This window comes from Schistocerca serialis, chromosome 3, assembly GCF_023864345.2.
Source record: "Schistocerca serialis cubense isolate TAMUIC-IGC-003099 chromosome 3, iqSchSeri2.2, whole genome shotgun sequence".
NCBI lineage: Eukaryota > Metazoa > Arthropoda > Insecta > Orthoptera > Acrididae > Schistocerca > Schistocerca serialis.
In genome coordinates, this window is record NC_064640.1 from 456,810,567 (window position 1) to 456,835,010 (window position 24,444).

The 24,444-nt window shown below is 37.2% G+C and overlaps 1 protein-coding gene across 1 annotated transcript in view; it reads left to right on the forward strand.

Annotated features, from left to right (window-relative positions):
* Nucleotides 1–24,444, forward strand: part of LOC126470920 (Down syndrome cell adhesion molecule-like protein Dscam2) — a 504,863-nt gene that overhangs the window by 377,503 nt on the left and 102,916 nt on the right. The window contains exons 15-17 of the mRNA XM_050098951.1: nucleotides 1,406–1,558; nucleotides 1,642–1,797; nucleotides 1,935–2,234. Of these exons, the coding sequence (XP_049954908.1) occupies nucleotides 1,406–1,558; nucleotides 1,642–1,797; nucleotides 1,935–2,234 (609 nt within the window). The remainder of the gene's footprint in view (nucleotides 1–1,405; nucleotides 1,559–1,641; nucleotides 1,798–1,934; nucleotides 2,235–24,444) is intronic.

Genomic DNA, 24,444 nt, shown 5'->3' on the forward strand with positions numbered 1-24,444 from the left:
ATGTGACAGTGACATGTATGTCACTGTCTGACCTGGTACTGTAATCATGGACACTTTTGTTTTGAGAAAAAATGTTTTCTTTTCTCAGTATGCTTTTTTTGACATGCATGACTACCTCCAGTATATAAATGCAGGGAAGGGGTAGGATCTTTAGATCTTTAAAGAAGGGTTTGCATGGTTTTCTGCTGCTCACTCCTTTCATTATTCTTATAATAGCCTTTTGTTTCCTGAAAACTGTTATGGCCTGGTGTACATTTCCCCAGAAAATGATACTGTACTTCAGTATTGAATGTACAAGAGCACATTATACAGCCCTAACTGTTTCTACACTAGTATTGTTGCAGATAATTCTTACTACATAGCTCATTTTTGCTAGTTTTGAATTTAGGGATGTGATGTGAGTGCTCCATTTAAGATTCTCCTGGATATGAATCCCGAGAAATTTAGTTTCATTGACAGCACTAATGTTTTGGTTATCTATACATATTACAGATTGTGCCGGATTTTTATTTTGATCAGTGTGGAAATTCACGAGTACAGTTTTTTTGGGATTAACTATTAGCCTGTTTCTGGCAAACCATTCAGACACTCTTTTTGTAATATTTTTTGCAAATGCAGTAAGATTTTCTTCTTCATTCCCTTCAATCAATAGACTGGTGTCATCTGCAAACAGTACTGGTACAGAATCCCTAACCTATGATGGGAAATCATTAATGTAGACCAAAAAAAGAAAGGGACCTAAAATTGAGTCCTGTGGAGCACCTTGGCTTAGTCCACGTGGTTCTGAAAGGTGTACTTGGAGGTCATTTCCTTCTGTGTACTTAATTTCAGTTACCAGAGAGCTATATTCCAAATGATCAATCACATCAAAAGCTTTTGTTAGGTCCAAGAATAAACCTGAGATATTTCTGTGGTTGTCCACTGCATTAAAGACATGGTTTATCAGACTGAAAGTGGGTGTTTCAATTAGTCGCTGTGGTCTGAAGCCATGTTGACATCCAGAAATATTATTCTTGTCGAAGAATGTAATTAGTTTTGAAAGGAACACTTTTTCAATAATTTTCGAAAACCCCTCTTTATCTCCAGGAAAAGTAATGTGCACACCTGAAGATCAGTTATTGGGTCATTCTTATTGAGATCTTATTGGCTATTGATCATGCCAAAAATTTAAGGTTGTTTCATGACAAAAACTGTTTTATTTATTGGTACACAATTTAAATGTAAATTATGCTTTTGTGAAATTTGATCATTATATTTTTGCAATTTTTTTTATGTAGCCATGGATGCCTTAAATCATTTGTACATTACCGTATTATTTCCTTAGTTATACATGGAAATTTATGTGAGTCTATAACTCCCTTCTTGTCTTCATTTCTTGATCTTCTTTCTTTTTTCATTTGTGTAGTTCCAGAGGCAGCCCCCAGAGATGTTCGATGTACAGCTCTGTCTTCAGAATCACTCCAAGTCAGCTGGCAACCTCCACCAGAATCATTGGTACATGGTGTAATCCAAGGGTACAGACTTATTTATGAACCAGTGTCACCCTCTCAACAGCAAGGTAATTTTATGTGATATAATGGTTGTAAACTTGTGAACTGTGATCACTGATGTGTTCTATCAAAGGATATCTTTCTTTTCCAGACATAGATGAAACAAGGACTAAAATGACACCAACACTTACTACAGTTTTGCATGGTCTTTTCAAATTCACAAACTACAGTGTTCAGATACTAGCCTTTACTCGTGTTGGTGATGGTGTAAAATCACCAAAAGTGTTCTGTATGACAAAGGAAGATGGTAAGCTTTGTAATATATGTGACTAGCTTCGATATAACCTTTCCTAATGTTTATTAATTGATCCATTTTTAAAAATGAGTTTGGTTATTTGCAGTCACTATTTATAGGTCACACTCCTGCTATTAAAATGGTTTTAGTTCCAGGTGCTCCAGCTGGAATTAAAGCGCTACTACAAGCACCAGATACAGCAGTGGTTACTTGGTTGCCTCCAACTCACCCAAATGGTATTATAGTGAAGTATGTCATTTACATACGTATTGTAGATAATGGGCATCAAGTAGATGCTCGCTCAGCCCTTCATCTGTCAATGTCAGATTTACGGTTTACTCTTCCTGGAGTTAAAAGACGATTGAGATATGAGTTCTGGGTTACTGCTTTTACCAAAATTGGAGAAGGTCAGAGTACACCAGTGACATCAGTGACACCAGAGTCAAAAGGTAATCTATGTGCAATTTTGATAAACTTCATCAAAGCTGCATAAGTCTGTTACAATTTTTTATGTTCTCACATGAAATAAAATGTATGAAATAATTTTATCACTGCATATATAAGATTTGAGCACCTCTTTTGTTACAAATAATGTTTAAACCTCATTCTTTACAAGTAGATTGTGTTATTTGCACATAGTGAAGGCAATAGCATACATGTTTTTTAATGAGGAAGAACTCTTAGTGATGTGGATCAAATCAAGATATCCATTAAGACATTACCACTATTTGAAATGCCTATGAAAAAACTACTGATTATTTGGTTGCATTAGTCAAACGCTATTAATTTTTCTATATACTTAACCAGTTATATGAGTATGGCAATAGCAGGATAACAGTTATTATGTACTGTACAAATGGAAGTTTATTTTAATGAAAATGCTTCTAATGATGATTTTCAAAGCCACATTATACCACAGCTTATAATATTGCTGTGCGGTGTAAATCATCTGCCTTGGTAAAATGGTTATAACCTTTAGCCGGTGACATACAGATTGCCACATAGGCATCCCACAATGGCAATGAAGTCAAGTAGGGCACTCAATCCCCCCCCAGCCCCCCTCCCTTTTTCTCTGGAATCTGGATGGCGTACAGAAGATTTTTTTGTATACTGAGTGGATAGCCATCAACTCCTTAGGATGTGACAAGTATCCTATGTCACCAATAGAATTCAGTTCCTGCAGCATTTCACATCTTGAAACTGATGTTTGTATCAAACATGGCAGTTTCAGCATTTTGCCTCTCCCCTAGATAAATCTCTGTTGATATCTGTGAGTTAACAGTTGGGTTCTTATCTCCTGCAGTTGTTTAACATTTGTAATTTTGGGATGGTTCAGGGATTTATTTAACTGTGGAATATAGGATTTTACTACAAAATTATATGTATGTAGAAATAAAAGCAATATCTGATAAGGAAGCAGTTCAGTTCTGTGTGAATTTTTGTGTATGCTTTCAGTTTGAAGTGTTGATTGTTGCTGACAAATCTATCATAGCTGGTACTGTTTGTGGATCCTATGTGATGTAGCTTGTTGCAGGTGCTAGCTGTCTCAGACATCACTGTTTTCATGGACAGCAACATGAAAACAAACAGTACATTCCTCCTACACTCCAAATCATCTAGGTGCCAATGGATTTGATTTAATTAGCGCAGGAAGACACTGTTGCCCTCACTAAAACTGATTTTATTGTGCATTTTCACCCCCTGTGATTCTAGTAAAACTAACTGGCACTCATAAAGAGTTGAAGGAGATGCTTTACTAATTCCTTATTCAACATGATTTTTTCAGAACTTAATGATCCAAATATACTGTGTCTTTTGCCCACCAGTGTTTCACATTGGAAGATTAGGTGTGGTGTGGTCTCATCCTCCTCACCACACAGTTTACACTTAGAGGTCCTTCCTGTATACCCATAGTATATAGGTGTTTCTTAAAGTTTTCATGGTCAGTCATATGTCTTACCATCACTTTATTCTGTCTCCTATTCAAGTACAGGATTACAGAACTTCTCTCAGAACATGCCTTCAGCATCATTAACTTGCCACGGTTTTGTTTTCAGATAATGGTCCAATATGCTGTGTGCTACCTTCTGATCGAGCTACATAATTTTGATTTTCATATTGCATTAATGATGGCTAGAATATATCCCACACCACAAAATGGAGTCATAGCACCTGTCCTGGTCAGCCTATTAGCTTGTCCATTGCCATGAATTTCTGAGTGATCAGGGGCCCACAGCAGGTTTACCGTCTTGCATTTCACTAGCCTCACAATGGCTTCATGGCATTCTGCATCTCTCTTTGATCTTGTTGGAGGGGCTGATAGAGATTTCAGAGCCACCTGGCTTTCTGAATAACTGTGGATTCCATGATCCTTGTAGCACCTAAACAAGTACTCCTCTGTGTACACTCTGATAGCAGATATTTCCTTATGGAATACAGTGGGCAGCTTCTCTAGAGAGATTGCTCTCTCTAGTATAGTCTGTACCCTATATATCCTGAATGGTTTTAGGGTTCATTGTTCCACTGCTCCCTCCTTCCAACAGTTACACTGAATGGTTTATTGAAGAAGCTAGAAGTTATTGTATGCTCAGCCAGTATTTCCCTGACCATTCCCATACTTACCGCACTCACTATACTGGTGTGTGAGATACTGGGTATCCTAAAGGTATTTAGTTATTTTCAGTTTTTAAACTGAGTACCCCTACCTCCATTGAAACCCAGTGGTTGTGCTGCTTATTCTGCCTGTTATGGCTAAGCAGGCTGGTCTCTGCACTTTGCCAGTCTCCTGAGCAGTCACCTTCTGTTCTACTTCATTCCTCCCTGCTGTAGCCCCATAAATTATCATAGCTCATACTACAGTGTAGTGTATTCACTATACCCCAGTTTTTACTACAGGCCCTTCTAATATTCATGAGAGTGTCTTTTGCCTTAGAATGTATATTCTTTATGTGAGAGTTCCATGATAGTTTCACATCCAGGGCTACCCCATTCAGATTCAGATTACCATGTAAGAGCTGACTTTAACTATTTAAATGAGGATTCTACTATCTTGGGGTTGGTATGTTGAATTAAGTAACATAAATAATGTTATAATCTCAGTTTATAGAATCCAAAGGAAAGACACAACAGAGCATTTCCTATGTAAATTTTGTTTTTACAAGAACACCTCAGTAAAAAGAAATAGAGAAAAATATATATAACTGCTGCCGATTTCAAGATCAGTGTGAAAATGGTGAAGCATTAAAATTCATTAACTTAATAAAAAAATACAGTTTCAAATTAATTTTTTTGGAATCAGTGAGAGGAAATGCACAGTCACATACATGTATTGACAAAAATTTAATGAATTATTAATGAATTGTGTTTTTAAAGATGTACAGAAATTTTTTTGAAATTATGAGTTTCTGATCATTCAGCATTATTCATTGAGCTGCCAGATCACAATCATGACAGGCTGAATGAGATAGAATGGCACTTTGAGCAAAATACAAGGTGTACAACTTTGCTTCGGCCGTTTGCCAATAGGTAGTGACAACGGTAAGTAGTGGTCGAAAGAAACTGATCGCAGACCTGAGGCAGTTAGCTTGGACCTCAGTCAACATAACCTCATTCAGACATTAGTCAATTTGTGTCTTCATTATAAAGTTCTTCTTGATTGAAAATGTCACTTTATGAGCCTGATTCTCGTCATTTGCGGGAGGTGTTAATATTTTGTTTCAGTATGAAGAAAACAGCGGCTGAGTCTCATTGAATGCTCTCAGGTATGAATGGTAGGGACGGTATTAGTGAAAGAACGTGTTGTGAGTGGTTTCAACACCTCAAGAATGGTGATTTTAGCATCATAGACTGGCATAATGGTGGAAGAGAGAATGTTTTCAAAGATGCAGAATTGGAGACATTGCTGAGTGAAGACTCACATCAAACTCATCAAGAATTGGCACAATTAGTGGGAGTAACTCAGCAAGCCATTTCAAAACAACTCAACGCTATGGGCACAATTCAGAATGGAGGAACTTGTGTCCCGTGTGAGCTGAAACAAAGAGACATTGAATAGCGTTTGTGTGTCTGTGAACAGTTGCTTCAGAGGCAAAAATGGAAGGGATTTCTGCATCACATTGTGACCGGGGACGAAAAATGGGTTCATTATGATAACCCTAAATGCAAAAAAACATGGGGATATCCCGGCCTTGCTTCCACGTCGACAGCCTAACCAAAGATTCACGGCTCCAAGAGCATGCTCTGCATTTGGTGCAACCAGCTTGGTGTCATGTACTATGAGGTGTTAAAACCAAGTGAAACAATTGCAGGTGCTCATTATCGAATGAAATTAATACATTTCAGCAGAGCATTAAAAGACAAAAAGCTGCAATACAATGAGAGGCACGATAAAGTGATTTTGCAGCAGGACAATGCTTGAACCCATGTTGCAAAAGAGGTCAAAACGTACTTGGAAACATTGAAATGGGAAGTCCTACCCCACCCGCTATATTGTCCAGACATTGCACCCTCTGACTATCATCTGTTTAGATCAATGGCGCATGGCCTGGTTGACCAACACTTGCAATCTCATGAAGAAGTCATAAATTGGATCGATTCATGAATCACTTCAAAAGATGAACAATTTTTTCAATGCGGGATTTGTACACTGCCCAAAACATGGCAGGAAATAGGGGCCAGCTATGGAAAATACTTTGAATGATACATGTGTAACCAATTTTTTTCATTAAAGCTTCAAATGTTGGGGAAAAAATGGCGGAAGCAAAGTTGTACGACTTGTAGTTCAAGTAGTGCAAATTTTTAAGCATTCTTATGTAATTTTGTAAATGTTTTCAGTGAAACATTTCCACCTAAAACTTCTTTTAATAAAATGACAGAAAAATTGAAATCTATCTCTGAAGGTACAGAAATCTCTAGTGCTAAGAAGAGAGCTACATAGTGAACCAAGATATAATTAAACTACTGATCTGTTGAATGTGCTAGATGCTATAAAATTACATTTAAGAAAGTCAGTAAGGCAGCAAAGCAAATGGCAAGAAGTAGTTTATTTTTAAGACATGAGAATAAATCAAATGCAGTGTGGTCAACTGTGAAATCTGAATTAGGTATTGGGGCCCCTAGTCATGGAATTTGTGCAAACAAGCTTGATGATGAGGTTATTGTAAATACAGCTCAGATCTAAGAATGCTTGAATGAATTCTTCATTAATGTAGCAAAGTGAGATGTCAGTGTTGCATATTATGACAACAAAGTATGTCCCTTCAGAGTAGATCAAATGTCCAAATGCATCACAAATTTTAAACAGTGTCAGCACTGGAAGTAGAAAATATTATATTAACACTGAAAAACGAAAAATTCTGCAGGCTGGGGCTGGATACACACAAAAGTTCTTAAATTTGTGTATAAAATAATAGGACTTCCATTATCTATAATAATAATCTAATCTTTTGAACCAAGATGTTTTGCAGAGGTCCTTAAATATGCAGAAGTGGAACTGCTGTTCAGAAAAGGATCAAGAAAGAGTATGGGAAATTATCATCTCAATTCTTTCTTCCAATTCTGTCAAAAGTATTCCAAAAAGCTCTTGCTTTCCATATTCAAAATTTTGCTGAAAAGTATGAGATTATTTTGAAAAATCAATTTGGCCTCATGTGTCAAAAAATCTCTATAGATGCAATTAACAAGTTTGTTGACAAGATTAGCACATCATTAGACAACAAAAATAAAGTTTCAGGGGTCTTTTGTGACTTCACAAAAGCCTTTGGCACACTAAATTAAGCACTTCTTACACATAAACTTGACAGCTATGGAACTGGGGGTACTGTTCTACATTGGCTTACGTCATACTTGTGCAATGGGAAACAAAGAATGATTGTCTCTACAAATGTAACAAATTATTCTTTCGGAATTGAAGACAGTAACACAAGGTGTCCCTCAAGGCTCTATCCTAGGACCTATTTTGTTTCTGTTCTTTTCTGTTCTGTGTGTGTGTGTGTGTGTGTGTGTGTGTGTGTGTGTGTGTGTGTGTGAAATCTTACGGGACTTAATTTCTATTCTGCATTAATGACCTATCAATCAATATAAATACCCCATAAGTTTTATCTTCAAATGACATATCTGTATTAATTGAGGACAATGAGCCAGAAACTATCCGTGTCTGCATCATGAATACAACATATCATTTAGAAATATGATTTCACCTCAATGTATTAACCATGAACAGTCCCAAAAACCCATGTGATCCAGCTGATAACAAATGGTGAACAACCCAGGAAATTAAAATAAACCATTAAAATCAAAATCTAGAAAAAGTGGATTCTGTGAAATTCTTAGGATTAAACCTTGACAAAAATTTAAATTGGAACAAATATGTGGAATTTCAAGTAAACAAACTATGTGGCTTTACATTTGCAAAGGATCGCTGAAGCAGAGTATCATGTAGCTTTCTTTCAGTGATGCAATTTTTAGCCAAAGCCTCTGATATGAACACAAGGAAAATTGCATATCATAGCTACTTCCAGTCAATTACAAGGTTGCTATTGTTTTTGGAGAAATTCAAGCAACTTAATATGCATATTAAAATTGTGGAAATGAATTATTGGAAACATGTGCTCTGCATCCAAGGAAATTATACCACCTACCATTTAAAAATCTGAAATTGTTAAGCACCCACTCCAGCTATCCATGGTATTATCATTGTTTACGTAGCAGTTTAGAATTGGGCATGGAGAACTGCTTTGATTACAATTATAATCAAATAAATAAAGAAAATTTTAAACTCTCTGCTTATCATTTAAACTTAGATGCTCAGACTTCTGAGTATATGGGAATGAAAATTTACAACAATCAAAATACCAAGAACATTCTGAGTATGAACCTAGATTCACTGAAAGAAAGCTACATGATACTCTGCTTCAGTGATGCTACTACTCAGCTGAAGACTTCATAAATGATTAACTGAATATTTGAGCAGGATGCAGTTTGTCAATTTTCTTGTTATGTGAATATGTGAAAGGTATCTTTTTGCAAAAGAGTTACATCAATATTTAAATATTACTCCGTATTATTAATTACAAGTTTACATCAGTGAAATTGTATTAACCATATTTTAATGTGTCTCCTGTACTCTAACAAAGTGATTAACATCTGAATGCTACAAGACAAAGGCAGTGTGGTCCATTGTCAAATCAGAGTTAGACATTAGAATTAGTAGTAATGAAATATCTAGGATTAAAGTAGATGATAGCATTATTGTAAACCCAGCTCAAGTGCCAGAGTGTTTAAATTAATTGTTCATAAATGTGACAAAGTCAGATGTTGGTGTAGCAGAGTATCAGAGTAAAGTAAATCCTTTTGGACTCCACCAAGAAGCTGAATTTGTCATGGATTTTAGATAAGTCACAATAAACGATGTGGAAAATGTTGTATTATTGTTAAAGAAATAAGAACTCAGATGGGTAGGCTGGGATACCTACACAGTCGTTAAAGCAGTGTGTGACATAATAGTACCTTCCCTAACTAAAATATTCAACTGATCTTCTGAACAGGGATGCTTTCCTGATGTGTTGAAATATGCCAGAGTCGGACCTCCATTCAAGAAAGGGATGAGGGAACATATGGGAAACTATCACCATATTTCTATTCTTCCAGTTCTGTCCAAATTGTTAAAGAAAGTAGCTGGAAAGTAGATTAAAATTTTGTTGTAAAAAATGACGAAGTAACCACTTTGGGCTTCAACCAGGAAAGAACACTCTGGATGCAGTGAGTAACTTTATTGAAAAGATATGCAAATAACTGGATCAGAGGAGTAAAATTGCAGGTGTCTTCTTTGATCTTACAAAAGCATTTGACTCCATGAACAATGCCTTGCTTATCTACAAATGAGACAAATATGGGATTAATGGCAATGCTCTGAATTGGCTCATATCTTACTTTCAAAACAGAAAATGTAGGGTAACTGTCACCTCAAATGCAGTGAATTATTATTCTAAATGGAATATAGTATCACAAGGCATGCCTGAAGGCTGAATTTTGGGGCCAATCCAGTTCCTGTTCTATGTAAATGACTTACCCATAAATACACAAATTACCCATCAGTTCTGTTTGCAGATGAGAATTCTATTTTAATTGAAGGTGACAACACAGAAAAAATTCTGAGCTCCACCATAAGCATGATGGATACCCTAGAAAACTGGTTCCAGTTAAATGGGTTGAACTGAACATTGCAAAAACCCATGTGGTACACTTCAAAATCAAACATTCAAAATTTGTGGAACATACAAAAAGACAACAATAGTTATAGAAAAAGTTGATATGATCAAATTCCTGAGACTAAATGTGGACAAGAATTTAACCTGGAATACACATATTGACTGCCTGACAAATAAACTAAGCTATTTTGCTTAGTTTATTTGAAAAATTGCATATCATAGTTATTTTGAGTTTTACATTAGATATGGTATAATTTTCTGGTCAAGTTCAAATAGTGCATCTCTGATACTGAAATTGCAAAATTGTCAAATAGATGTGCACCGGTCAACAAAGAGAATCTTGATCCCCATTATTTCAGAAACTACAAATCCTAACTGTTCTCTCCATATACATTTAGGAAATTATGATCTTCCTGCACAGCAGACAAACATTATTTGAAGAGAATCATTTTAACTACAAATATAACATGTGAAATAAAAATAATTTTGTGCTACCAACACACCAGCTGAAATTATACGCATGTCTGCAGAGTATATTGGGATGACAACATGTAACAAGTTAATCAACAAAAACATATTTAATATGAAGCCAGAGGTTTTAAAAATAAGGCTAAAGCAGATTTTGTGGAATAAATGCTAACATTTTATGGAAGAATTCATGGAGGATGAAATGATAATTTGAGTGAGGGGTAATACAGTGTTAGATCTTATTGTGGTATATGTAACAAAGTTCTATTATATTATGATTCTGTTTCTTAACATCAGCTGTTCTATGTTTATGATGAAGTTTTATCACAATTTTGATGTGTCTCCTGTGTGTGACTCAAATGATTTAGGGTATGTACATTATGAGACTAATAAATCAGATTCATAGTTCTTATTGAGAAGCTTGAGATTCCAGTACTGTGTGGCATATGCTTCTTTGTAAATGATACTACAGCAGTTTTCTTGAGACTGACCATTAGATCCTGTTTTCTGCATCAGTTTTGCAAATTGAATAATTGCTCTAACAGTACGAACAAATTTACCATTTATTACTGTGACTAAATGATCTGTGTCTCCTTGCCAAAACTAGCCTGCAGTATTTAATTCTTCAGTGAGTTCATTCACCACTAGGTTCCACAGTAGTGGGGACAAAACACCTGGTTGTGCCTTGGCACAGGTACAGTATTATACACTTCGTGAGAACTGTACACTTATTAAATGTGGAGTTTTCACCAAGTGTGCATTACTGTGATTGTGCCAAACACAGCACATTTATGTGGAATGTGTTCAGACTATTATGACAGCTATGTATGTTGTACATTTGAGTCAGTCATATTAGACAAAAATGTATTTTTGATCCATTGGTGTACACTATTTTTCTCCTGTGATGATGGTTGTAATAACCAAAACATAATTGTACAGCTGATGACAGAAATATGGTTTTTTCAAAAATCATTAATAATGGTGGCTTCTACCTTTGTTTTGCTTAGCATTGTCTTAATCCATCTGGATATGGTGCTCTCAGTGCCTTGCTCTTGTGCAGCTTTAACTTTGATTTTGAAGATATTGCTAAAAGCCCCTCTAATATCCTGGCAGATCCAGAGAGCAATGTACTGAAAGTGTAGAGCTTTTCTCTACCACCCTAACGAGTTGACACTGTTTCATGTGATTTGCCTGGTTGATATTCATGTAAGTTTACATGCAGATGAACCTCAATTAAGCTCTTTTCCCAAACATGCACATTAATGAGTTTTTCTAATTTATTTCTAATTTCTTTATGAAAAGGAGGACAGACTGAGTGGTCTTATATCCTTATCCTTGGTATGATCAGTTCACCCTTATTTCAGAATGAAAACAACCCTCACTGTCCTCCAAGCATTAGGAATTATTTCTGATGATAGACTCACTCTAAACAGTCTGCATACAAATCTAATTAAACTCGTTCCTGCTTTTTGTAGTAGAGCTGGAAGGAATTCATCAGGGCCTGGTGACCTGAGTGGTTGAAACGTTCCCACTGCCCATTGGATTTTGTTTTGAAATCAACATATTCTCTGGCAGATTTCCAGTTTTCACTGTGATTACTTGTAAACTAGTGCCTCAGTGGAAATGACTCCTGTTCTGGATTATCTGCCAGAGAACATTGAGAGAAATGTCTTGAGCGTATCACTCATTTTCTTTGTATATCACCCATTCTCTTTCCTTAGAGTACCTCCTGGATTAGTTGGTATTCCAGTGAGGATTTTATGAAGTCTAGCACAAGTAGCTGTACCTTCCACTTCCTCACAGAATATAGCAAGACATCTTCTCTTGATTGATTGCAAGGTTGTATTTGACAAGAGCCTCCTGATATTTTGCCTATTGCCCTTTCTTTCTTGCAAGGTTGAACTGTCTTTGTACCTGCATCCTTCGCTCTTTCAGGTTGTTGTTCCATCAAGGTACATTTATGTTTGTGTACTTCTTGGTGATTGGACAGGCTTCTAAAAGTGATGTCGTAATGGCAGGTGTCTCTGCGTCTGCCATTTTCTCAAAATCTGCTGAGTTCTTTATTAAAGTTCTGACTTCAGATAAGTATGAGTTTAGGTCTTTTCTATCTGTGTCCAAGTCTGTTTTCCTAGGATTTCTTTAGGCCACAGTCTTTTTATAACACCCTTTTCAACTTCAAACTTAATATAAGTGTGGTCAGATAAGGATGACTCCAATGCCATGTGCTGTTGTTAGATGTAATTAAAGTAGACCCAAAAGCTGTGTCAATTGCTACTTCCCTTCTTCTATTCCTGAAGGTACAGTCCCTATACATGATTTCCAAATTACATTCAAGTTAATAGTCACATTGGTGCTCCCATCTGCTTTGGTGTGACTACTTCCCCACACCAGACCGGCATCACAATAAACCAAGCTGTCTACCATTCTCCTCACTTCCTTTGGAAAAGGAGTACTGTTCTCATAAGAAAGATAAGCTGAGGCCAATACAGTTTCCCTCATGCTTCCTTTCTCATGCTGTTTCATCCTGAAGGTTATCAAATCTCAGGAACAGAAGCCATCAGCAAGAATTAAATTCCATTCTTAACATAAATACATGTTCTAGAGTTCTTTCTATTTCTAGCATCAATCAACTTACCTTCAGTTCCTCCAAGGTCTGAAATGCCTCCTTTATATAGGCAGGGTTCCTGGATCAGGGTCACATCCTCTTTCTGCCTCCCTAGAAGGTGAGTCATTGTGGCATTTTCTCCTTTACTGTGTTGGAGGTTTATCTGCAACACTTGTAGCCCCCAACTTGCCAGTATGGTTGCTTATAATGTCTTTGATTATCATAACAGTAACCCATGAGAATCCTAAATACTCTTGGCAGGAGTATCCTTAAGGAGTTTTGGTATCCAAACTGATAAATTTGTGATCTTGAAGAGCTCAGCTACTGCCTTGACCAGCAGCTTCTCCTTCTACCATGGAGGTATCTTGGGTACCATCTCCTTAAACCGGTCCACTGTTCCTGCTCCCTTGCATGCAAAGAAAAGAGAATCCTTATCCAGGTAGACCCTCCTGAATTTAGGGCCTGCACTTTCACCCTCCCAAATCTTTTCAAATAGAACCATCTGAACAAGCTGCACCTGATGCAAGGCTATGTTGCTTAGTGGATATCCCTGTTGGGTAACCACCATCCTAAAAACTGAGGCTGCAGTACAATAAATCTCTTTCCCTGTTTCTTGCCTCAGCTTTTTGTGGCTCTGTTTATCCTGAGATGTGGAAGCATTAGATTCCTCTCTTGTTCTCTTGTTATCTGTCTTGGATGCAGAAAGTGCTCTATTATCTCATTCACTCTGAGGCAGTCGTTTTTGGAGATCTTAGGTTCAAGACCTTTTAGTTCCCTCCATTTATGTTTAGGAAGCCATTCTTTACCTTCCTTTGCTCTTTGTTCTTTGAGAAGTTTCCTTCTCTGAGTGCTAGACAAAGATTTGATCTTGACCTTGTCCAACTTCTCAGTGATGATTTCCGCTTGTTGGACTGGTCTGTCACCCAGTCCAATTGAGGAAACAGTTTCCATCAGTTCCAAACCTGATGCTCTTGTGCTTGACATTTCATTAGCATTTTGCTTTGCTCACTGTTCTTCATTTTTGTTCCACAAGCATTGGAGATTTATTTGATAGACACCATGTAGTCCCACACTAGCTAATTACTCAGAGAGATTGCCCAGTACCTATATCCCTGAGACTCTGTTAATAACATGTCTTCCCATGTGTCATGCACCCCTCGGCATGGGTTGCATCACACTTTAGCTTGTGTATCTGGAAAACTGGGGAAGGATTAGGAGGATGTAAATGGGAGAGATGTGGCCTTGTGTGACACTCTTTGTCTGATTAATCCACTGAGGCCTGTCCAGGATGGTAGGCACTGGAGACCCTGCCAGCAGCTACACTATAGCTGAGGTAGCCCTCAGCTTCATGGGAATACACAGACCTCTCCACTCATATGGTCAGTACTTCAACAATGCACGAGCATCTCCACTTGTATAGTCACTACTTTAAAGATATTTGTGAGTCAGATGCACAGTGGGCAACCAACATTGTTTTTGAGAGTAACTGGCCAGGCTCCGACAAAATGGTTAAGCATATTCAACTGTGTCGTTAAATGTAACTGTTGGGATGGCATGATGTGTCTTGCCAATATCTACCTTTACTTGGGAAATATAGTACAGCAGTTGCTTAAAAAAAAGAGAGAGAACACTCAAGAGCTGTGACAAATTTCACTCAGAAATTAAGAATATATTTTCAGTAGGTCCACCTAGCCGAAGAGCTATTAAAGAACAGAGCCCATTACTATGCATAATTGACACACTCATTTGTAAAATGATGTAGCTCCTAAATATGATGGAAGTTACCAAATCTCCACACCTAAATTGCCCTTTTCTGCCCAACAGGACTTAAAGTCCACTTTCTAGAGTCATAGAAAACATGGAGCAGAATTCATGCAGTGGCATCCCATCAGGACCCCTGTCTACCTCTGCTGTAGCACAGGAAACTCCTTGACTGCGGTAGTTCAATATCACTGGTTACAGTGGACAGTAAATGATAGATTGTCACATAATTGCACTGTTATTTGTTTCCTCATAAGAGTTTATGTGCCCTGTTGATGTGAAGGGACATTATCTTGAGTTTTTTTGTATTGCTTTAGTTTATGTAAACTGATATTATTAATGGAATAAATAAATAATCTGACCAGATACACAGGCCAGAGGAAAATATGGAACACCATGGGAAATTCATGTTCGAACATTAATGTGGATGCCAGCCAAGCCTGAAAGTTGCATTGTTGTATTTGATTATGAATGGTGCCTGTGCAACATTCTCAACACATTGCAAGGGCCAGTCATGGTCAAAACAGTGCTCTTTGTGGTTATGAGTGCATTGTTTTGGAACTGAGTGACTTTGAACAAGGGCAAATAATTCATCATTGTATGGTGTGTGCTTCTGTAACAAAGGTGTTTGGTGTTTCAAGAAACACCATATCAAAGATTCATACTTCATATAGGGAAAGCAGAAAGATGCCATCCACTAAGTCACAACATGGATGAAAGTGTGTGTTGACTGTTCATGACAGACAGTCATTGAAGATGATTGTGGCAAAAAATAAGAGGATGACAGCTGCAAAAGTCACTGCAGAACAGAACATTGCAGTCAAAAACCATGCCAGCAAAAAAAAAAAAAATAAAAAAAAATTAAAAAAAAATGAATGGATCTTCATAAGCTGGGAACTGCAGGGTGAGTTGGAATTCCAAAGCCTCTCATCAGTGATGCAAATGCCCATACCAGAAAAACAGGGTGCCAAAGCCATAAACCTTGGATTAGGGATCAATGGAAAAACGTCATTTGGTTGGATGACTCTTGTTTCACAGTGTTTCCAACTTCTGGCTGACTTCATGTCCCAAGAGTGAAACATAGTGGGGGTTCAGTGATTATTTGGGTGGCCATATTATGGTATTCCATAGGCTCCATGGTTACCGAGCAAGGTCATGTTACTGTCAAGGATTATGTGACCATTCTGACTGATCAAAATGATCCCATGGTACAATGTTTCACAGTGGTGATGCTGCATTCCAAGATGACAGGGCACCTGTTCACACAGTGCTCATCATCCCAGACTGGTTTTGTTGGCACAATGACGAATTGCTGCTTCTCCTCTGGCTGCTAATCACTAAATCTCAATATTAGTGAGTCTTTGTGGTGTACTTGGGAGAGAAGGGTGTTTGATTGCTGTTCACTGTTCACTTCCATCATAATCACCTGAACTTGCCACTATTTTATGGGAAGAATGATATAATATTCCTTTGAAAACAACACAGGACCTGTATTTATCCAGTTTCAAGATAATTGGAAGCTGTTTTGAATGTCAATGGTTTTCCTGCATTGTACTAGTTATAGTAATGTGTTGTGCTTTTGTCCAATCCCTCCATGATCTGATGGAACTCGGAAGTCCCACTTGTACTCTACACACAAATTAAAAAAAAAAAAAAAAAATGTATGTATTAAATTTTTGATTTGCTTTTGTAATATCCTCCCCAAATATTAAATCCTTTGGCGCAGTTTTTCATAGTTTGGGTATGAAAGAGCCAGGGGCAGAGCAGTAGATATCTATCAGGTGCTTATTTTGTAGGATGTCATCACAACAGAGGACTTCATGAAGTGTTGCCAGGGCATTGTGGCACTGTGTCATTACGTAAATCCTATTGTTATATATTAATTTGTAATACATGTAAACTGGAGTATTGATATATTGTTTTTGTAATACTGTATATACAAACTGTAATTGTAATGTAAATGTAATGTTGATGAGTCCCCAGTTCATCAGATCTGTGATTTGACTTTGTATGTTACGGGATAATAAAAAATTCTGATTCTGTCCAAAAAAAGAGCACACACGAATGATGTTCAACAGGCTGTCATATCAATGGAAGTCATGGAAGACTGTCAGGACCTCACTTCTTTAATACGGTAATAATAATAACACAGATAATAGAAGTTTATGATATCCCTTAATCAAGACTGCCTCTGTAACAATATTGACTGTAAAAGCCAACCAGAAGGAGATATCATTGTTAATTCAAGAAGAGGTTCATTGACCATTGGTACAGATACCTACAAGAGATAACAACATTGGTGAATGAAGTCATAAACCTCATACTTATGCCACAACTGTCAGATAACATCCAAGAGTGTTGATGACATAAATAAAAATGGCTCCCTTGCCAGTTTGATCACTGCACAGAAAAACAGACATTTGGAAAAGGGTCACCACTCTGATATGTATTCGTTGTGGACACCTTGGCCACATCATATGCTATAATAAAGAAAAAAAGAAGACTGTTCAATACCTAATAAATTTCAAACAGCAGGTCTATTCTATGCACACCAAGCAACTGCAGATGACTACAACTGACATGCAGAATGAATAACATAACTTTACCTCGTAGAATTCACACTTCAGTGTGCCAAAGTTGCTCCTGAACACTGTGCAGGGGTTCCATCTACTTGCCCAACTGCTAAAATGATAAAAATGGAATAAGTTGACCATCTATGGAGGTTGGGCTGCCTCCATGGACAGCAGTTTGAGAGATGTCAGAAAATCACATTGCTGGCATCAATGAACAACTTTTCTGGACACTAGTCAATTCTGGCTCATCACTTCCTGTGATATTGGTTGCTTATCATAGTCATCTGAAAAATATTATATTCTGAAATTAAACACCCACTTTGTTGAAAGTTGCAAATGTAAAATATGTCAAGCCAATAGGGATAAGTTTTGTGAGAATAGTTATCAATGACAGAACATGGCCAATCAAGTTTGTCATTTTACAAGAATGTAGCCATACAGTTATCCTTGGATGAGACTTCTTGCAGGTATCACAGGCAGTCACACACTGTGGTAGGCCAGAACTCCAGGGTGATAAAATTACTTCAACAAGTTCACAAAACACTGAAGATAAACTTATCCTTCCATCCTCAGTGAGATGAGTTCTAATCAATAGACTTAATACTCAGTTACACTGTGAAGTGCTAGACAAGTGTGGAAAAGTACTCATCCTCATAAATGACATCTGTTTACCAGTGAGGATCATAACCATCACAAGTGGAGACGGACAGCTCTGGGTCAACAACTGCCATCAACAGCCACAACTCATCCCTAAATTCCTGTATGGGTAGATCAGGTCAGTGCCATAGATGGTGACTCATTCTACTCTACTATTGTTGACAACTCAGTAAGGGAATCATCTACCCAGTTAGCAATAGGACATGGCTTGAGGAAGGAACAATGTCAGTTCAGTGCTGCCCATTTTGAATAAATTTTTTAATGTAGTCAGGTCTGAAGCGAAAACAGGACACACCAGATGATCCACATGACACAATGTGAAACATTCATCATTTACCACTCATATAGGGTGTCACTTTCTAAACAATGGATTATTTAGGAGCCACTGGAAAATATACTGTGAGAGGACATCATTCAGTCATCAGAGAGGTCTTTGTCCTCACCTGTGGTTCTTTTGAAGAACAAAAATGACACATAGGATCCCTGCATACATTAGCATCGGACAAACAAAATTACCATCACCACAAATTGATGAGACCAGATGAATCCTTTAATTTGTTTCAAATATGTTTGTATAATGGCTTATACAACCAAATAGCCGGGTGGAGTGGCTGTGCGGTTCTGGGCGCTACAGTCTGGAGCCGAGCGACCACTACGGTCACAGGTTCGAATCCTGACTAGGGCATGGATGTGTGTAATGTTCTTAGGTTAGTTAGGTTTAATTAGTTCTAAGTTCTAGGCAACTGATGACCTGAGAAGTTAAGTCGCATAGTGCTCAGAGCCATTTGAACCATTTGAACAACCAAATAAAAAATTCAAAAACATGAGGTAAAATTGAATTGTGATCACTTTATACATAGGATAGGTATGTATTGAAATATAAATATTTATGCACTTAGTTTTCATGAGTATAAAATCACTGAACATTATGACATCCAAAGTTCAGCTTTTCATAAAGTAACAATTTTAGAAACCAATCAAGTTATAAGTAAAACCTAAAGCACCATTAAAGGTACAGCTTACAGAAACTAATGATTTCATAAATACATTTACAGGTTTTATAGTTGAAAGGACTTAGAAATAGTGAGAAATAATCAACTGTCTTCATGTAGTGTTTTCACCCTTTCTTTTATAGTTATGCACTCCAGTGAACAAAAATGCAGGATGTCATATTCAGCTCTACAGTAATTGCAGTTCAGAGAGTGTATTACCTTTAACAGGTGTTTTGTTTTGTTTGTAGCCATGTATTATTAATGGTGACAATATCCTTCCACATCAGCCAACTTTTACAAAACTATGGGGTATGGGATTTGATAGCTCTGTACTAAGTTCATTTTAAATTAGTGTCTGGGTTACATTCTGATGGCTATCCTCTCTTCCCTTAACTGCATGCTGTTGATAGTAGTCTGACTGTGGAAAAAGTATTATAGTGGGTGCAAGCTGTTGTATGTTTATAAAAATCTGGTCAGAGTAATCATCCCCCTTATGTCAATGTGGCACAGTATGCACTGGAAACAGATTAATTTATAGTGATATTTCAATCTTAAGATATTCTGCTCTACGTAGTTTGCAATTTTCCCCCAAGCTACTCTTGCAGAAGATAACAGATCACTTATGGAATTTGCACATATCAGGATTCTGTTGACTCTTAGCTCTGTTGAATATAGTATGATCTGTAAGGTCGCAAATACCTAAGCTGTTAGCATCAATGTTTCATTGGGAAGCAAAAAGTCTAAGCCATGCCCATCTACTTCATAGCTGAACACAGTTCCTGCAGGGATGTCTGTCACTTTCAATCCATTCATAACAACTCTGAGCCAGCCATACCAAAAGGAATATACCTTAGATAGAGTGCTGACTTGTAAGTCATTCTTAGATACCATTTCTTTACTAATTTGATAATCATGTACTGGATAGCGAACATGAGTGGGAAAATCACTTGATTAGCACCATGTTTTCCAAGTAATGATGAAATTGGCATTGGACTGGCAAGTATCCCAGTATGATGTTGATGACAATAGTTCATGTTTCATTTTCCAAAAATATTTAATCATCCACAAGATATCTAAATCTGGAAATTGTCCATTTCTTTGTGAATCATTTATTTATTTAGTTTACTGAGTCCTTTAGCCCTACTCTGTCAGTTTACATATTGGACTGTGTTTTTAACCATTTTGAAGTTGTTAGATTGAATACAATATTGTGCCTTAGTACAGTAACAGCAATAATTTAATTTTGTTCTTCATAATCAGTGTTCTTTGAAAGCCTGCAGCTGTGTCATTCATGATTTAAAAAACAAAAATCTGCACTTGTTACTTATTTTTCATGTTTAGCACTATGTGCTTTCAGTATTTATTACCATTACCAAGTGCATTTGTTTAGGTAAATATTTTTTCTTATGTTTGCATGTGAAATTTTCTACCTCTCTTACACTGTAGTTGTCTTTTTGGGGTTATACTGCAATTGGAAAATCAGACAATTAAATCTTGTACTATTTTTATGTGTTAATGTTAGAGACAGTATTTTTGTCTGTCTAATTACAAGTATGGACGAGGCACAATATTGTATGTAGACACACAAAAGTACTATCTCTAACATTATCATATAAAAAAATTCCAAGATATATTTTTCTGATATTCTGATTTCAGTGTAACATCAAAAAGACAAGTACAACGCACAAGAGTCAGACAATCACATGTACAAATATCACAAAAATATTTTTGTACACAAATGCATTTGAAAATGAGAATAAATTCTCGAAATGTGTGGCACAGTGCACAAAAAAGTAACTGGTGCAGTATTTAAGTCATGACTAGCATAATAATAATAATAATAATAAATCAATGAGAAAAAAAATGCTTCTGAAGTTAGTTATGTGAGCTGACTGGCAGAAAGCGGAAGTTTATTAATTATTCATAAGTTACTGATTAGAGAGGAAATCCCTGTTCTTACCAGCCTGTGTAAGAGGATTGCAAGATTATATACATATGCAAATGTATTTTTCATCGCCAGGGATGATGTAATGATGATCTTTCTCTCAACATGAGCTCTAAACTCAAAGGCTTCCATCTTAAGTTAAATGAGGGGATAGCCAATTCTGCATACATAGTTGAAGTTGTAATGTTGCTTTTACAGATATACAGACCATCAATTGAAGGGATCTAAAACTGTAAACATAGAAGTCATACTTCATCTTACTACAGATTCAAAGCATATAAATGGTCTTCAGATTCAGATTTAGATTCTTAATTTACCATTGACCACCTGAGATGGAACAGGCATTTTATATTGATAACATATTACATTTTCCTTCAATAGTACCTTAAAACTAAATAAACATTCCATATTCCATATAAAACCTAGAAATGATAGGATAAACAGCAAAACAATAAACAAATACTGTTAGTGATGTTACATAGCAAAAACATTAAAAATTAATGTCAATTGATTTTATGTTAATAAATTCAGTGATATTATAAAAAGGATTAATAAGTAACCAGTTCCCCCCATGAACCATGGACCTTGCCATTGGTGGGGAGGTTTGCGTGCCTCAGCAATAGAAATGGCCGTACCATAGGTGCAACCACAATGGAGGGGTATCTGTTGAGAGGCCAGACAAACATGTGGTTCGTGAAGAGGGGCAGCAGCCTTTACAGTAGTTGCAGGGGCAACAGTCTGGATGATTGACTGATCTGGCCTTGTAACACTAGCCAAAACAGCCTTGCTGTGCTGGTACTGTGAACGGCTGAAAGCAAGGGGAAACTACAGCCGTAATTTTTCCTGAGGGCATGCAGCTTTACTGTATGGTTAAATGATGATGGCGTCCTCTTGGGTAAAATATTCCGGAGGTAAAATAGTCCCCCATTCGGATCTCCGGGCGGGGACTACTCAAGAGGACGTCGTTATCAGGAGAAAGAAAACTGACGTTCTACGGATTGGAGTGTGGAATGTCAGATCCCTTAATCGGGAAGGTAGGTTAGAAATTTTAAAAAGGGAAATGGATAGGTTAAAGTTAGATATAGTGGGAATTAGTGAAGTTTGGTGGCAGGAGGATCAAGACTTTTGGTCAGGTGAATACAGGGTTATAAATACAAAATCAAATAGGGGTAATGCAGGAGTAGGTTTAATAATGAATAAAAAGATAGGTGTGCAGGAAGATAGACACGAAGCCCATGTCTACTACAGTAGTACAAGTTTATATGCCAACTAGCTCTGCACAGGATGAAGAAATTGGTGAAATGTATGATGAGATAAAAGAAATTATTCAGGCAGTGAAGGGAGATGAAAATTTAATAGTCATGGGTGACGGGAATTCGAGAGTAGGAAAAGGGAGAGAAGGAAACATAGTAGGTGAATATGGATTGGGGTTAAGAAATGAAAGACAAAGCCGCCTGGTAGAATTTTGCACAGAGCATAACTTAATCGTAGCTAACACTTGGTTCAAGAATCATGAAACAAGGTTGTGTACATGGAAGAAGCCTGGAGATGCTAGTAGGTATCAGATAGATTATATAATGGTAAGACAGAGATTTAGGAACCAGGTTTTAAATTGTAAGACATTTCCAGGGGCAGATGTGGACTCTGATCACAATTTATTGGTTATGAACTGTGGATTAAAACTGAAGAAACTGCAAAAAGGTGGGAATTTAAGGAGATGGGATCTGGATAAACTGAAAGAACCAGAGGTTGTACAGAGTTTCAGGGAGAGCGTAAGGGAGCAATTGACAGGAATGGGGGAAAGAAATATAGTAGAGGAAGAATGGGTAGCTGTGAGGGATGAAGTAGTGAAGGCAGCAGAGGATCAAGTAGGTAAAAAGACGAGGGCTAGTAGAAATCCTTGGGTAACAGAAGAAATATTGAATTTAATTGATGAAAGGAGAAAATATAAAAATGCAGTAAATGAAACAGGCAAAAAAGAATACAAACGTCTCAAAAATGAGATCAACAGGAAGTGCAAAATGGCTAAGCAGGGATGGCCAGAGGACAAATGTAAGGATGTAGAGGCTTATCTCACTAGGGGCAAAATAGATACTGCCTACAGGAAAATTAGAGAGACCTTTGGGGAAAAGAGAGCCACTTGTAGGAATATCAAGAGCTCAGATGGAAACCCAGTTCTAAGCAAAGAAGGGAAAGCAGAAAGTTGGAAGGAGTATATAGAGGGTCTATATAAGGGCGATGAACTTGAGGACAATATTATAGAAATGGAAGAGGATGTAGATGAAGATGAAATGGGAGATACGATACTGCGTGATGAGTTTGACAGAGCTCTGAAACACCTATGTCGAAACAAGGCCCCAGGAGTAGACAACATTCCATTAGAACTACTGACGTCCTTGGGGGGGGCCAGTCCTGACAAAACTCTACCATCTGGTGTGCAAGATGTATGAGACAGGTGAAATACCCTCAGACTTCAAGAAGAATATAATAATTCCAATCCCAAAGAAAGCAGGTGTTGACAGATGTGAAAATTACCGAACTATCAGTTTAATAAGTCACAGCTGCAAAATACTAACACGAATTCTTTACAGACAAATGGAAACACTGGTAGAAGCCAACCTCGGGGAAGATCAGTTTGGATTCCGTAGAAATGTTGGAACACGTGAGGCAGTACTGACCTTATGACTTATCTTAGAAGAAAGATTAAGGAAAGGCAAACCTACATTTCTAGCATTTGTAGACTTAGAGAAAGCTTTTGACAATGTTGACTGAAATACTCTCTTTCAAATTCTGAAGGTGGCAGGGTTAAAATACAGGGAGCGAAAGGCTATTTACAATTTGTACAGAAACCAGGTGGCAGTTATAAGAGTCGAGGGACATGAAAGGGAAGCAGTGGTTGGGAAGGGAGTGAGACAGGATTGTAGCCTCTCCCCAATATTATTCAATCTGTATATTGAGCAAGCAGTAAAGGAAACAAAAGAAAAATTTGGTGTAGGTATTAAAACCCATGGAGAAGAAATAAAAACTTTGAGGTTTGCCGATGACATTGTAATTCTGTCAGAGACAGCAAAGGACTTGGAAGAGCAGTTGAACGGAATGGACAGTGTCTTGAAAGGAGGATGTAAGATGAACATTAACAAAAGCAAAACGAGGATAATGGAATGTAGTCGAATTAAGTCGTCTAATGCTGAGGGAATTAGATTAGGAAATGAGACACTTAAAGTAGTAAAGGAGTTTTGTTATTTGGGGAGCAAAATAACTGATGATGGTCGAAGTAGAGAGGATATAAAATGTAAACTGGCTATGGCAAGGAAAGCGTTTCTGAAGAAGAGAAATTTATTAACATTGAATATAGATTTAAGTGTCAGGAAGTCGTTTCTGAAAGTATTTGTATGGAGTGTAGCCATGTATGGAAGTGAAACATAGACGATAAATAGTTTGGACAAGAAGA